We start from the raw sequence: 13,941 nt of genomic DNA on the forward strand, positions 1-13,941 counted from the left end.
TAAATATGTTTTGCATACGTGCATTACTAAAAATTATATTGTGCATTTTATCTCGAATAGAATTTTTGGTGAATTAGAATACTGATAAGATTTCACTAGACTTTAAACATCTGTCTCGTACAGTAGATGTTAACCTTGTAATTCTAAGAAGAGAGACGAGACGAGCCATCAGGAGTGGGCTTGGGGAAGCTGAATAAAGAGAAACAGGAAAGTTAAAGTATAGATGGGGTTAGGGAAGACTGCTTCCTCGGAGCTTGCCCTCCTTGCAGAAGAATATATAATTAAGGGGTAAGGGAATGTTGCATGCAATACATGGGGTGCTATCTGTATATATTTGTTATCCTAACTAGAGAAATGCTGCTGAGCCCATCATCAAATAGTTTCAGTTAGGTAAGAGAAAAAAATTACTCGCACCTCTTCTTTCTCTTTCACATATGATATTCAAATCATAGAGTTTTCTTCTACATTTTGAGAAGCAGCTAATTTTCAAGACATTTTTTCCCTCATTATCTTTTCACCTGTTAAAAGGCAAGGTACAAGCAAGGTTAATATACACTCTAGTTTCATTAAGAGGAAATTTGAAAAGAGAGAAGATGGAAGATGATTATGTTCTCATGAAAATGGAAAAATATTTTTTAAAAAGTACTTTTGCCATACATTTTAACATTTTACCTTCTTTGAGTAGAAGGGAACTTATTACTCATCCAGTTCAAATTATTTTTATGTCAGATAAACTGAAACCTAATGATATAAACAACACATGTTCTGTGACAATATTCTTCTGTAGTGGGCTTTGAGAAATTATTTGGAGGTCCTAGTAGAGCCCCCCAATTATTGCTAGACTTTTGACCTAAACACCATCTTCTTCATTTTTTGTCAAAGGAAAGACATCAGTTACCCTGAACTTATTCTTGGAGTCACTGGAGTCAGTATAAGAGCTAGGGTTCTGATAATGGAAGACTTTGGTTCAAATCTTAACTCTTCTACCAATTAACTGGGTGACATTGGACAGGTTGCTCAGCCTTCCTGAGCCTCCCAGGTTTAATGGGGTTAATAATATGGCTGTGAGGCAAATAAAGAAAATAATGAATAAGAAGTTCTTAGCACAGCTCTCGGCAGAGTTGGCCCTTCATAAGAGATGGTGAGTATTGTGATTATTCAGAATGGATGGAGATGGAGCCCAAGGGAATGCAGTGACTTGAGTAATAACTACATCAACACAAGTGATAGAAGAGTTACAGATATTGCAGACACAACAAATGCATCCACAGAATTACACCATGTAGGGACCAGCCCTACAGGATCTGTGGGTTTTTCTTCTCATGTGCAGAGACAAGAGATCATAGAAATAAAGACACAAGACAAAGAGATAGAAGAAAAGACAGCTGGGCCCGGCGGACCACTACCACCAAGATATGGAGACTGGTAGTAGCCCCAAATGCCTGGCTGCGCTGTTCTTTATTGGATACAAGGCAAAAGGGGCAGGGTAAGGAGTGTGAGTCATCTCCAATGATTGATAAGGTCACGTGAGTCACGTGTCCACCAGTCAGGGGGCCCTTCCCTGTTAGGTAGCCAAGGCAGAGAGAGAGAGAGGACAGCTTACATCGTTATTTCTTGTATGCCCTTTTCAGAAAGATCAAAGACTTTAACACCTTCACTAATTTTGCTACTGCTATTTAGAGGGTGGAGCCAGGTGTACAGAGTGGAACATGAAAGTGAAACAGGAGCGTGACTGCTGAAGCACAGCATCACAGGGAGACAGTTAGGCCTCTGGATGGCTGTGGGTGGGCCTGACTGATGTCAGGCCTTCCACAAGAGGTGGTGGAGAAGAGTCTTCTCTAACACCCCTGCTAAGTAACGGGTGCCTTCCCTAGGCACTGATGCTACTGCTAGACCAAGGTCAGCTAAGTAACAGTTGCGTTCCCAGGCACTAGTGTTACTGCTAGACCAAGGAGTCCTCTAGTGGCCCTGTCCAGGCGTGACAAAGGGCTCACACTCTTGTCTTCTGGTCGCTTCTCACCATGCCCCTTTAGTTCCTTCTTTGTATGCTCTGGTTTTTCCTAGGTTATAATTGTAGAGCAAAGATTATTATAATATTGGATTAAAGAGTAATGCTACAAACTGATGATTAACAATACTCATATATCATCATATCTATAATCTATTTCTAGTACAACTACTCTTATTTTGTATATTTTCTTTATTGTACTGGCACAGCTTGTGCCCTCGGTCCCTTGCCTTGGCACCTGGGTGGCTTGCCGCCTACAACACCATTCATTAATGGCAGTGTCCCTTACCTCAATCCAGTCTATTGGTACTCAAAGTTTTTTGACTCTGTCCTGTCTCAGATTATCATCTCCGCAGTTTTTCAATACTTTCACTTTCGAATTATTAAGAATTTAAGTGACTTTCCCAATTCAATTACTGGGCCAAGATTATAACTCATCTCTTGAATTTCAGTCCATTTCCCCTTTTCCTGATGATTTATCTTATGATTCTGTATTAGCGAAATGTGAAAGGTTAACAATTAACTTAGGAAGCATGCTCTTAACCACAAAGTCTGTTTAAATCCAGTGTTTAAATATTTGTTGCAAATATTTTCAAAAATATTTAAGTAAAGTATTGTTTCATTGTTACTTTGGTTTTCCTATTGCTGAACAGTTCTGGTCCTTGGAAAAATCATCTTATACTAGTTAGGGCAAAAGATCATCCTGGGACCCTTCTGACCTAACCAGGAAAAGAACCTGCTGGGAATTACGCATGGAATGGGCTCTTATGAGGTCTCTGTCATTTTTAGGAGTCTGGGGAGGTTCACATATGATCTATGAGTCTTGATTTCTCATGAGACTTCAGAAATGTTGTTTCAATAGACTGTTTATTTCTAAGACTGGAAGACTCTTTATGTTACTAGTCTAATGATGTGTAGGCACCCATCTGTACACTCTTCAATTTCAGATGATTCTTTACTTAGATTGTAACATTATTTTGTTTGTAGGTGGCTGTACGTAATGTTCTAATCATCATCACAATGAAAAAGAAATATTTTACTAGAGAATAAATAAAAGTCTCTGTTAGACAATAATATACCGAAATTCTTAGTTAAAAGAAACTACTTTGAATTCAAGCTCACTTGGTCATACTAGATCTTGAATATAGTTACTATACTTTGATAGTGCTTTAGTTTTTTGTGTTTGCCAAATGTAGTTTCTCAAAAGTGAAAATAGTATGATTATTTCCATATTTCAATATTGACTGACAGTTGATCAGCAACAGTAAAGAATGATACATGCCATAAGAAAAACTAAATATTTCTTCAGAAAACAAAAGGAGATTAAGTTGATTTATGCTGTGACTAAGATATAACTTACTTATAAACACTTGGATAATTCTGAAGGGTTCGTTGTATCATTTCATGATGTAATAATTATCATTAAAATGATCACAAAACATAATGGCAGTTGCTGGTAGGTAAAAATGATACATTATATCAAATTAGACAATGTTACTGCAGTTATAAAGGCATCAGCTTAGCTCCTTTGAGTTATGCCGGGAAGGTAACAATATTACTAAGACTCGTGGATGATTTTGTTAAGAGTGAATCATTAGTAAAAACAGGTGATTGCCAATATGTTATAAAATTGAATTCAGGCTTTAGAAAATAAATTATTTGAGACTATCGAGAAGGAACTAAGGTGAAACATTAGCAAACTACAACCAGCAGACTACATTTAGACAATAGACTGAATTTTGGAAAATTTTGAAAAATACATAAAATTTCAGAATTGACTATTATAAATATTTGATTATATTTATTTAAAACACTTTAAAAAAATGAAAGAAAAATAAAACCTTACAAAATTGAAAATCCATTTTTTCCCTCTCCCCAGTAATATTCTCCAACTCCACTCCCTGCCCTGTCCCCTACCCAAACCCTCCACCCAGAGCAACTGCTGTCAGAGTGTGGTAGTTAAAAAAGAAAACTTTACATAAATGTGTATCTATTAATAAAATATACTAAGCTTTGTGTAGTTTTAACTTTACCTTTATGGTATCATGCTATACATATCATTATACAGCTTGATATTTTCACTTGTCATATTTTGAGATGCGTCTGTGTTAAAAAATATTGAATTAGTTTATTCCTTTTAACTACTTTATAGTGTTTTGTGGTATGAATACATTTAATTTATTTTTTTGCTGATCATAGTATACATAGGTTATTTCCTGACATTGATTTTCTAGTAAGAAGCTCGCCCAGAGAAAGTGAATGTATTTTTAAAGAAAGACCAAAAAATAAATGTCATGATAATCTAAGAATTTAATTCCATAATTTACAGAATATATCTCTAGATTTATATATTTATTTCTCTAATAATGTGTATGAATCATACAATTTTTAAATATCAGAACTATCTACAGATAGAAATATATTAGCAATAGTTCTTTTTTTTTTCCTTTTTCTCATTGTCAGATACCACAGGTTGAAGTGTATTTTTTTGTGGAACTATATGAAGCTACTGCTGGAGCAGAAATAAATAACAGCGCCAGATTTGCACAGATTAAAATCTTACAAAGTGATGAATCTCAAAGCCTCGTGTATTTTTCTGTGGGTTCTCGGCTGGCAGTGGCTCACAAGAAGGCCACTTTAATCAGTCTGCAGGTGGCCAGAGATTCTGGGACAGGACTAATGATGTCTGTTAACTTTAGTACCCAGGTAAGCATGGAATATATACTCATACACGTTACGGTTTTCTTCTTTAACTGCAGCTAGAGTAATGACACGGAATAATTGATACATTATTTTCTGAGGATAACATCGTAATTCACTTTTTGTTCATTACATTAAGCTTTATCCTTGAAACAGCTCAGCTTTTCACTCATCAGTAACAGATCATGTTTTAAAATGACAGACTTTTATTTTTTCTCTCTTTTGACAAGATTGGTTATACAGTGCAAACTATATCTTACATAAATCTGTTTTATAAAATCTCTAGGGAGTTAAAATTTCTTCAGAATGTAACTGTGTAAGGCCAGAAGCAGAAAGTAAGGATCTTATTATGTTTTGTATCCAAAACAGTTGAAAATTTTCTTTTTCAGAACCTCCAGTACTAGCTGATCTTTACACTTCTTCACATCCATGCGTTCACAAAGCCTCGCTGTCACTTTTTTCACATCCATCCTCTTAGGTTGGATAAAAGACAGGGAGGCTATCTGGGGACTCAGAAGATCAATGCTGCATAACACTAAGTCACCAGACTGTGGGCTTGGCCCCAACAATACCATACACTTTTCAGCCTTATTTTTTGCTTTTGTTTTAGCAGTGAAACTCTAATATAGTAAAGCCAAAATGTATCTCTACTCTGCTTGAAGCATGATTGTTAGGATCATAGCTGACCCACCTTAGTCCTCTCTTTGTTCCCCTTACTTTATGTAACTTCAGGAAACCCACTATTTGAAAACTACCATTCTGGACAGCTCTTCTATTTCCCATGTTTCAAGAATCCAAACCAGATGACTCCTTGGGCCTTAAGATTTCACAGTTTCATTAAAAGTTCCCTTTAGTACCTGCTTGGTTGTGTCACCATTGGGTGACTCAAACAAACAGGACATTCTGTGCATAAAAGAGAACATGTATGTGGCCAGTATGCTGTAGCAGTTGCATGAGTCAAGATGAGAGAATAGGCCTCAAGCTGTGGATATTAAGCTGTTCTGGAAGTTTGCCAGGCAGTAAAAGTTATCTTTATGACAGAGTCCACAGCTCAGCAAACAAAAAGAAAACTCTCTATTATATGAGACCCTAGAAATAAAGTCTTTTCTAAATAGCACAAAGAGAAGTATGTTCATTTACAGTAGGAAGACGAGTATTTTTTTATTGGAGTATTTAAGATAGAAGACAAATTATAGAAAGTCTGTTTCATTCTTCCTCTTCTCCCATAAAATGTGTATTGTCATAACTTACTACTTTGTAGAATGGAAGAAAGAGGACTGGAGATGAAAAAACAGATGATAAAAGAGATTTGAGGCACATCTTAAGCGAGTTTATGTGCTCAGTCAGATGAGAGGGAAATTGAAGTTGCCAAAAGAAGAATCTGAAGGCCAGCATCTCTATCATATATATTTATATCTTTTATAGATTCTTTATAAGTGATTCTTTGCAAAATGCATGCTGTCACTAGTGTATAAATCATAAAGGGCACTTATTTATGGAACAATATATTTTTAGGAATTTCCAGTTTTCCCTACCATAATGGTTAATTTTACGTGTCAACTTGACTGGACCACAGAGTGCCCATATATCTGGTCAAACATTATTCTGAGTGTTTCTGTGAGGGTTATTTTTTGGAATGAGATTGGCATGTAAATCAGTAGACTGAGTAAAGCAGATTGACTTCATAATGTGGGTGAGCCTTATTTAATCAGTCGAAGTCCTAAATAGAACAAAAAGCCAGGCCCTCCCTTAAGTAAGAGATAATTTTTCCTATCTGATAGGCTTTGAATTGGAATAGTGGCTTTTTCAGTCTTTGGACTCAAAATGGAACATTGGCTTTTCCTGGGTCTCAAGCCTGCTGGCCTTTGCACTGGAACTACACCATTGGTTCTCCTAGTTCTCAGGCCATAAGGTTTGAACTGGAACCACTGACTTTGGTCTCCAGCCTGTGAAATCATCCTGCAGATGATCTTGAGTCTTCTCAGCCTCTATAACTGCATGAGCTAATTTCTTATAACAAATCTCTCTCTATATATATATATACAGACACACATATATACATATATACACATATATACATACATACATATATATATACACACACACACACCCTATTCTGACCCTGACCCATAAACACACTACCCTGAGATTATGGGCTTTGTAGAGAATGTTTGTGGCAATGAATTAATACCAGTTTTTTTTAATTTTTAATTTTTGTAGGTACATAGTAGGTGTATATATTAATAGGATACATGAGATATTTTGTTACAGGCATACAATGCATAATAATCACATCAGGATAAATGGGGTATCCATCACCTCAAGCATTTATCCTTTATTTTTGTTACAGACAATTCAATTATACTTTTCTAGTTATTTTTAAATGTACAATAAATTATTGTTAACTATAGTCATCCTCTTGTGCTATCAAATACTAGATTTTATTCATTCTATCTGACTATTTTTTGTACTCATTGACCATTCTAACTTCCTTCAACCCCCTCCACCCCACCGCCACCACCCTTTTCAGCCTTTGCTAACCATCATTCTACTCCCCGTCTTCATGAGTTCAATTGTTTCAATTTGTAGCTCCCACACATAAGTGAGAACTTGTAATGTCTGTGTTTCTCTGTGTGGCTTATTTCACTTAACATAATAACCTCTAGTTCCATCCATGTTGTTGCAAATTACAGGATCTCATTCTTTTTAATGGCTTAATAGTACTGCATTGTGTATATGTACCACATTTTCAATATCCGTTCATCTGTTGATGGACACCTCGGTTGGTTCCAAATCTTGACTGTGGTGAATAGTGTTGCAACAAACATGAGAGTGCAGGTATCTCTTCGATACAGTTTCTTTTCTTTTGGGTATGTCCCTAGGATTTCCTTTCTTTTGGGTATATACCTAGGAGTGGAATTACTGGATTACATGGCAGCTCTATTTTTAGTTTTTTGAGGAATCTCCAAACTTCTCCACAGTGGTTGTACTAATTTACATTCCTACCAGCAGTATATGAGGGTTCCGTTTTCTCCACCTTCTCACTAGCATTCATTATTGCCTTTCTTTTGCATAAAAGCCATTTAACTGGGGTGAGATTATATCTCATTGCAGTTTTGATTTGCATTTCTCTCATGATCAGTGATGTTGAGCACTTTTTCTTATACCTATTTGCCATTTGTATGTCTTTTGAGAAATGTCTATTCAGCTCTTTTGTCCATTTTTAAATTGGATTATTACATTTTTACTTATAGAGTTCCTTGAGCTCCTTATATATTCTAGTTATTAATCCCTTGTCAGATGGGTAGTTTGCAGATATTTTCTCCCATTCCTTGGGTTGTCACTTCACTTTGTTGATTGTTTCGTTAGTTGTGCAGAAACTTTTTAATTTGATGTGATTCCATTTGTCCAGTTTTGCTTTGGTTGTGGGGTATTACTCAAAAAAAATCTGCCAGTCCAATGTCCTAGAGAGTTTCCTCCAATGTTTTCTTGTAGTAGTTTCATAGTTTGAGATCTTAAATTTAAGTCTTTAATCCATTTTTATTTTGATTTGGCTTTTTGTATATGGTGAGAGATTGGGATCTAGTTTCATTCCTCTGCATATGGATATCCAGATTTCCCGGAACCATTTATTGGAGAGACTGCCCTTTTTCCAATGTATGTTCTTGTCACCTTTGTGGAAAATGAGTTCACTGTAGAAGTACGGATTTGTTTCTGGGTTCTATTCCATTCTGTTCCATTGGTCTATATGTCTGCTTTTATGCCAGTACCATGCTACTTTGGTTACTATCGCTCTGTAGTATAATTTGAAATCAGGTTATGTGATTCCTCCAGTTTTGTTCTTGTTGCTCAGGATAGCTTTGGCTATTCTGAGTCTTTTGTTTTTCCATTTAAGACTATTTTTCCTACTTCTGTGAAGAATGTCATTGGCATTTTGATAGGGATTGTGTTGAATCTGTAGGTTGCTTTGGGTAGTATGAACATGTTTACAATACTGATTCTTGCAATCTATGAACATGAAATATCTGCATTTTTGTGTCTTCTTCAATTGCTTGCTTCAATGTTTCTCATAGATTTTTTTTTTGTTTTTGAGATAGGATCTTGATCTTTTGCCCAGGCTGGAGTGCTATGGTGTGATCATGGCTTACTACATCCTCAACCTCCTAGGCTCAAGCAATGCTCCCACCTCAGCCTCTCAAGTAGCCATGACTACAAGTGCACACCACTACACCTGGCTAATTTTTGTAGTTTTTGTAGAAATGGGATTTTACCATAATACTCAGGCTGGTCTCAAACTCGTGGGCTCAAGCAATCCACCAACTTCAGCCACCCAAAATGCTGGGATTATAGGCATGAGCCACCATGCCTGCATCCCAGTTTTATAGTTTTCATTTTAGAGATCTTTCACTTGCTTGGCTAAGTTTATTCTGAGGTATTTTATTTTATGTGGCTATTGTAAATAGGATTGTTTTTTTTTTTTTTTATTTTCCATATGGTTCACTGTTGGCATATAGAAATGCTACAGATGTTTGTATGTTGATTTTAAATACTGCAACTTTACTAAATTTGTTTATCAATTCTATTTTTTTTGTTGTTGAAATCTAGTTTTTTCCAAATACAAGGTCATATCATCTGCAAACAAGGATAATTTGACTTCTTCCTTTCCAATTTGGATGGCCTTTATATCATTCCCTTGTCTGATTGCCATTAAAATAATTGCCATTTAAAGTAATTGTCATTATTTTAAAATGATGACATCTTATTACTGATTGCATAAACATACAAATGAACTAACAAGCAAAGAGAAAACTGATAAAATTTGACACCTTCACTTTGTACCCCACTTTTTAACTTTTTGTTGTTTCTAGTTGTATCTTATTATACTGTCTATGTCTAGAAAAGTTGTTGTAGTTATTATTTTTATCCGTTCATTGTTACTCTTTCTACTCAAGAAATGAGTAGCTTACACACAAAAATTACAGTGTTATAATATTCTGTAATTTTCTGTGTCCTTGCTATTAACCATGAGTTTTGTACATTCAGATGATTTCTTATTGCTTATTAACATCTTTTTCTTTTAAGTTGAAGAACTTTCATTAGCATTTCTTGTAGGATAGGACTGGTGTTGATAAAATCTCTCAGCTTTGTTTGTCTGGGAAAGTCTTTCTCCTTCATGTCTGGAGGATATTTTCACTTGATATACTACTCTAGGATAAAAGTTTCTTCAGCACTTACTAAATATGTCATGCTACACTCCCCTGGCCTGTAAGGTTTCCACTGAAAAATTTGCTACCAGATGTATTGGAGCTCCATTCTATGTTATTTGTTTCCTTTTACTTGCTGCTTTTAGGATTCTTTTTTTTTTTTTAATCCTTGACCTTTGGGAGTTTGATTATTAAATGCCTTGAGGTAGCCTTCCTTGGGTTAAATCTGCTTGGTATTCTGTAACCTTGTTGTACTTGAATACTGATATGTTTCTCTGTGTTTGGGAAGTTCCCTATTATTAACCCTTTGAATAAACGTTATCCTTCTGTCTCTCTCTTTACGTCCTCTTTAAGGCCAATACCTCTTGAATTTGGCCTTTGAATGATATTTATAGATCTTGTATGCATGTTTCATTGTTTTTCATTCCTTTTTCTTTTGTTTCCTCTGTCTGACTCCCTTTCCTTCCTTCCCTCCCTCCCTCCCTTCCTCCCTCCCTGCTTGCTTGCTTTTTCTTTTTCTTTCTTTCTTTCTTTCTTTTTCTTTCTTTTCTTTCTTTTCTTTCTTTCTCTTTCTTTCTCTCTCTCTCTCTCTCTCTCTCTTTCTTTCCTTTCTTTCTTGATTCTTCCAATCCATGAACATGAAATATCTGCATTTTGTGTCTTCTTCAGTTGTTTTGCGAGGTCATCTTTTCCTGGATGGTCTTGATGCTTGTGGATATTTGTCAATATCTGGGCATTGAAAAATTATGTATTTATTGTAGTCTTCGCAGTCTGGGCTTATTTTTACCCATCCTTCTTGGGAAGTTTTTCCAGATATTTGAAGAGGCTTGGGTGCTGTGATCTAAATTTTTGGTTATTGCAGCCATGTCTGCATTAGGTGGCACCCCAAGCCCAGTAATGCTGTTGCTCTTGCACACTCCTAGAAGTACTGCGTTGGTGGTCTTGGATAAGATCTGGGAAAATTCCCTGGATTACCAGGCAGAGACTCTTGTTCTCTTTCCTTACTTTCTCCTAAACAAAAGGAGCCTCTCTGTCTGTGCTGAACTTCCTGTAGCTGCCAGAGGGTTGATTCAAGAACTCTTGTGGTCATTACCACTGGGATTGTGCTAGATCAGTCCTGAAGCCAGCACAGCACTGGGGGTCTCACCTAAGGCCATGGTGACCACTGCATGACATATATCATAGTATAACTAATAAAAATTAAAGGCAAGAAAAATATTGAAAGAACTGAGAAAGAAAAGTACCTTACCTTTATGGCAAAAGCAATAGGAATGACAGGAGATTTCTCATGGAAAACCATGGGTCCCAGGTGGAAATGGTACACTATTTTTCAAGTGCCGAAGGAAAATAAACTTCAGCCCTAAATTCTATATCCCGTGAACATGTCTTTCACAAGTGAAGGGGAAATTAAGATATTCCCAGATGAAAGAAAAACAAAGAATTTGTTGCATACAGACCTACCTTGAAAGAATGGCTAATGAAAGATCTTTAAACAGAAAGGGAATGATAAAAAGGAAAAAACCTTGGAACATCAGGAAGGAAGAAAGAACACAATAAACAAAAGTGGATTTCACCAGAAAGGATGTACAGATAAAGAATAAGCATGTAAAATGATGTTCAACACCATTAGCTATTAGCAAAATGAAACCACAATGGGATATCACTAGATGCCTACCAGAATGGCTAAAATAAAATCCATGACAATACCAAATGCTGGTGAGAATTCACAGAGACTGGATCACTTATTTATTGCTGATGGGATGAAAAATGGTAAGCCACTCTGGACAACAGTTTAGAAGTTTCTTCAAGAATTAAACATGAACTACCTTATGACTCAGGAGTTGCAGTCCCAGGCATTTATTCCTGATAAATGAAAATTTATGTTCACACAAAAACTTGCACATGAACATTTATAGTATCTTCTTAATAACAGCCCCAAAGTGGAAACAATTCAGGTGTCCTTCAATGGGTAAATGCTTAAACTGTGGTACATCCATGCATGGAACACTACTCACTAATAATAAGAAACAAACTATTGATACATATAACTACCTAATCTCCATATAATCATACTAAGTAAAAAAAAAAAAAGCTGATACCAAAAGATTATATACTGTGTGATTCCATTTCTATAATATTCTTGAAATTACAAAATTATAGGAATGGAAAAGAAATTGGTGGTTGCCAGAGATTAAGGAGGGAATGGGCTGGGGTGATGCGAGTGTAGCTATAGAAGGTAACATACAGAATTCTTGTGGGGGTGAAAATGTTCTGGCTCTTGACTGTATCAATGACAAAATCCTGGTTGTGATATTATATTGCAGTTATACAAGATGTTACTAATGAAAGAGATTGGGTAAAGGGTATAGGAAATCTCCTTCATTATTTCTTATAATTGCATGTGAATCTGCAATTATGTCAGAATAAAAGTTTAAACAATTAGAAATGAAAGTTTCACCTCTCTGGTATTATTTTCCTGTTGCTTAATTGCTCTTATGTTGTCCTCTAAGTGCTAAGCATATTACTGGAAAACAGAGACATATTAATTCTCTTTTCCAGTAGCTGGCATGGATGAAAAAATAATTATGGATCAAGTTGTTATTCTATTATAATATTGATTTTCATTTTACTTTAAATAGATTAATGCAGTTAAAACAGTCATTGTAACATAGATACCCTTTGGTAGACCAGCATTCCCATGTACATAAGTACTGTAGCCTTAGCATCAGTTTTCTTATATCTAAGTTTGTGATATAAAGTTAAGACGGAATTTCTGGTCCTTCCTATTTGAGACAATGAAGACATCTGTTAATCTAGTTATCTTTCAATTAAATAGACCTATAGCTAAAAACAAATTTGAAACTGATTCCAAATACTTTCTTTTATATATGTGTGCTAGCTGGAAGCACACAAATTCAAGAAAGACCATATTTTTCATTCTTATTTTCACATTGCCTTTTCTATTCAAAGACTATTTCTATATTGATTTTTTTTTTTTTTTTTTTTTTTTTTTTTTTTTTTTTTTTTTGAGATGGAGTCTCGCCCTGTCACCCAGACTGGAGTGCAATGGTGCGATTTTGGCTCACTGCAACTTCTGCCTCCTGGGTTCAAGCTATTCTCCCAGCTCGGCCTCCTGTGTGGCTGGGATTACAGGCACCCACCATCATGACTGGCTAATTTTTGTATTTTTGTAGAGATGACATTTCACCATGTTGGCCAGGTTGGTCTTGAATTCCTGACCTCAAGTGATCCACCTGCCTCTGCCTCCCCATTGTCACTTTTAAATTGCATAGTGCTTATTTGTGTTTATTATATGTATTTTAATAAACACAAAGAACACAAGAACATTTTGATTGTTTCATTTCCTTTAAATATTTGAACTGTGAAATAAGTCCTGCCGAAAAACAGCAGGCCAAATGTATACATACAGTTTATAGTAATCAGATCACCAACACCTTGTTTCAGAAATTCAACTTTATCAGAATTTTATTATAAAACTTTTCATTATGAACCCCTCTGATGCCATCTTGCTTTTTCCTTGACTATCCCCACCTTGCAGATAATTTCTATCTTGAATTTTATGTTAAATTATTCATATGCTTTTTAAGTAGTTCTGTTCTTATGTATTATTACCTGTTTTGGAAATTGTGCAAATGAAATTAATCCAATTATATTGTTCTATGGTCCTTGTTTTGTTCAGTCATATGTTTGTGAACTATCCATGCTGATGTGTATAATTGAAATTCTTTCATTTTAACTGTTATATCGTATTCCAGGGAATATTTTAATGTATCCATTCTAAAGCCATTACATTTTTGAGTTATTTCCTTCAGTAAGGCTTTCTGTTTTATCATTACACTGCAGATGCTCTTAAAAAGCATTCATTGATTTTTTTCATTTTTTGACACAATCAATCACTTCCTCCTTCCTGAAGAATGCTCTTCTTTGGGCTTTTGTAATACCACACCTTCCTGCTCTTAATCCTTACCTCACTTGGAGCTCCTTCCTGTTGTCTATGTTGGTCTTCCT

General features: G+C 35.6%; 1 protein-coding gene and 1 long non-coding RNA gene across 2 annotated transcripts in view; one reads left to right on the plus strand and one right to left on the minus strand.

The window, feature by feature from the left end:
- ADGRV1 (adhesion G protein-coupled receptor V1) overlaps nt 1-13,941 on the plus strand; it is a 594,013-nt gene that overhangs the window by 255,476 nt on the left and 324,596 nt on the right. Inside the window, exon 77 of the mRNA XM_015140403.3 lies at nt 4,472-4,714. Within this exon, the coding sequence (XP_014995889.3) occupies nt 4,472-4,714 (243 nt within the window). The remainder of the gene's footprint in view (nt 1-4,471; nt 4,715-13,941) is intronic.
- Nucleotides 1-13,941, minus strand: part of LOC114678851 (uncharacterized) — a 36,577-nt gene that overhangs the window by 3,479 nt on the left and 19,157 nt on the right. The window lies entirely within an intron of this gene.

The sequence above is a fragment of the Macaca mulatta genome, chromosome 6 (assembly GCF_049350105.2).
Source record: "Macaca mulatta isolate MMU2019108-1 chromosome 6, T2T-MMU8v2.0, whole genome shotgun sequence".
Classification (NCBI taxonomy): Eukaryota; Metazoa; Chordata; class Mammalia; order Primates; family Cercopithecidae; genus Macaca; species Macaca mulatta.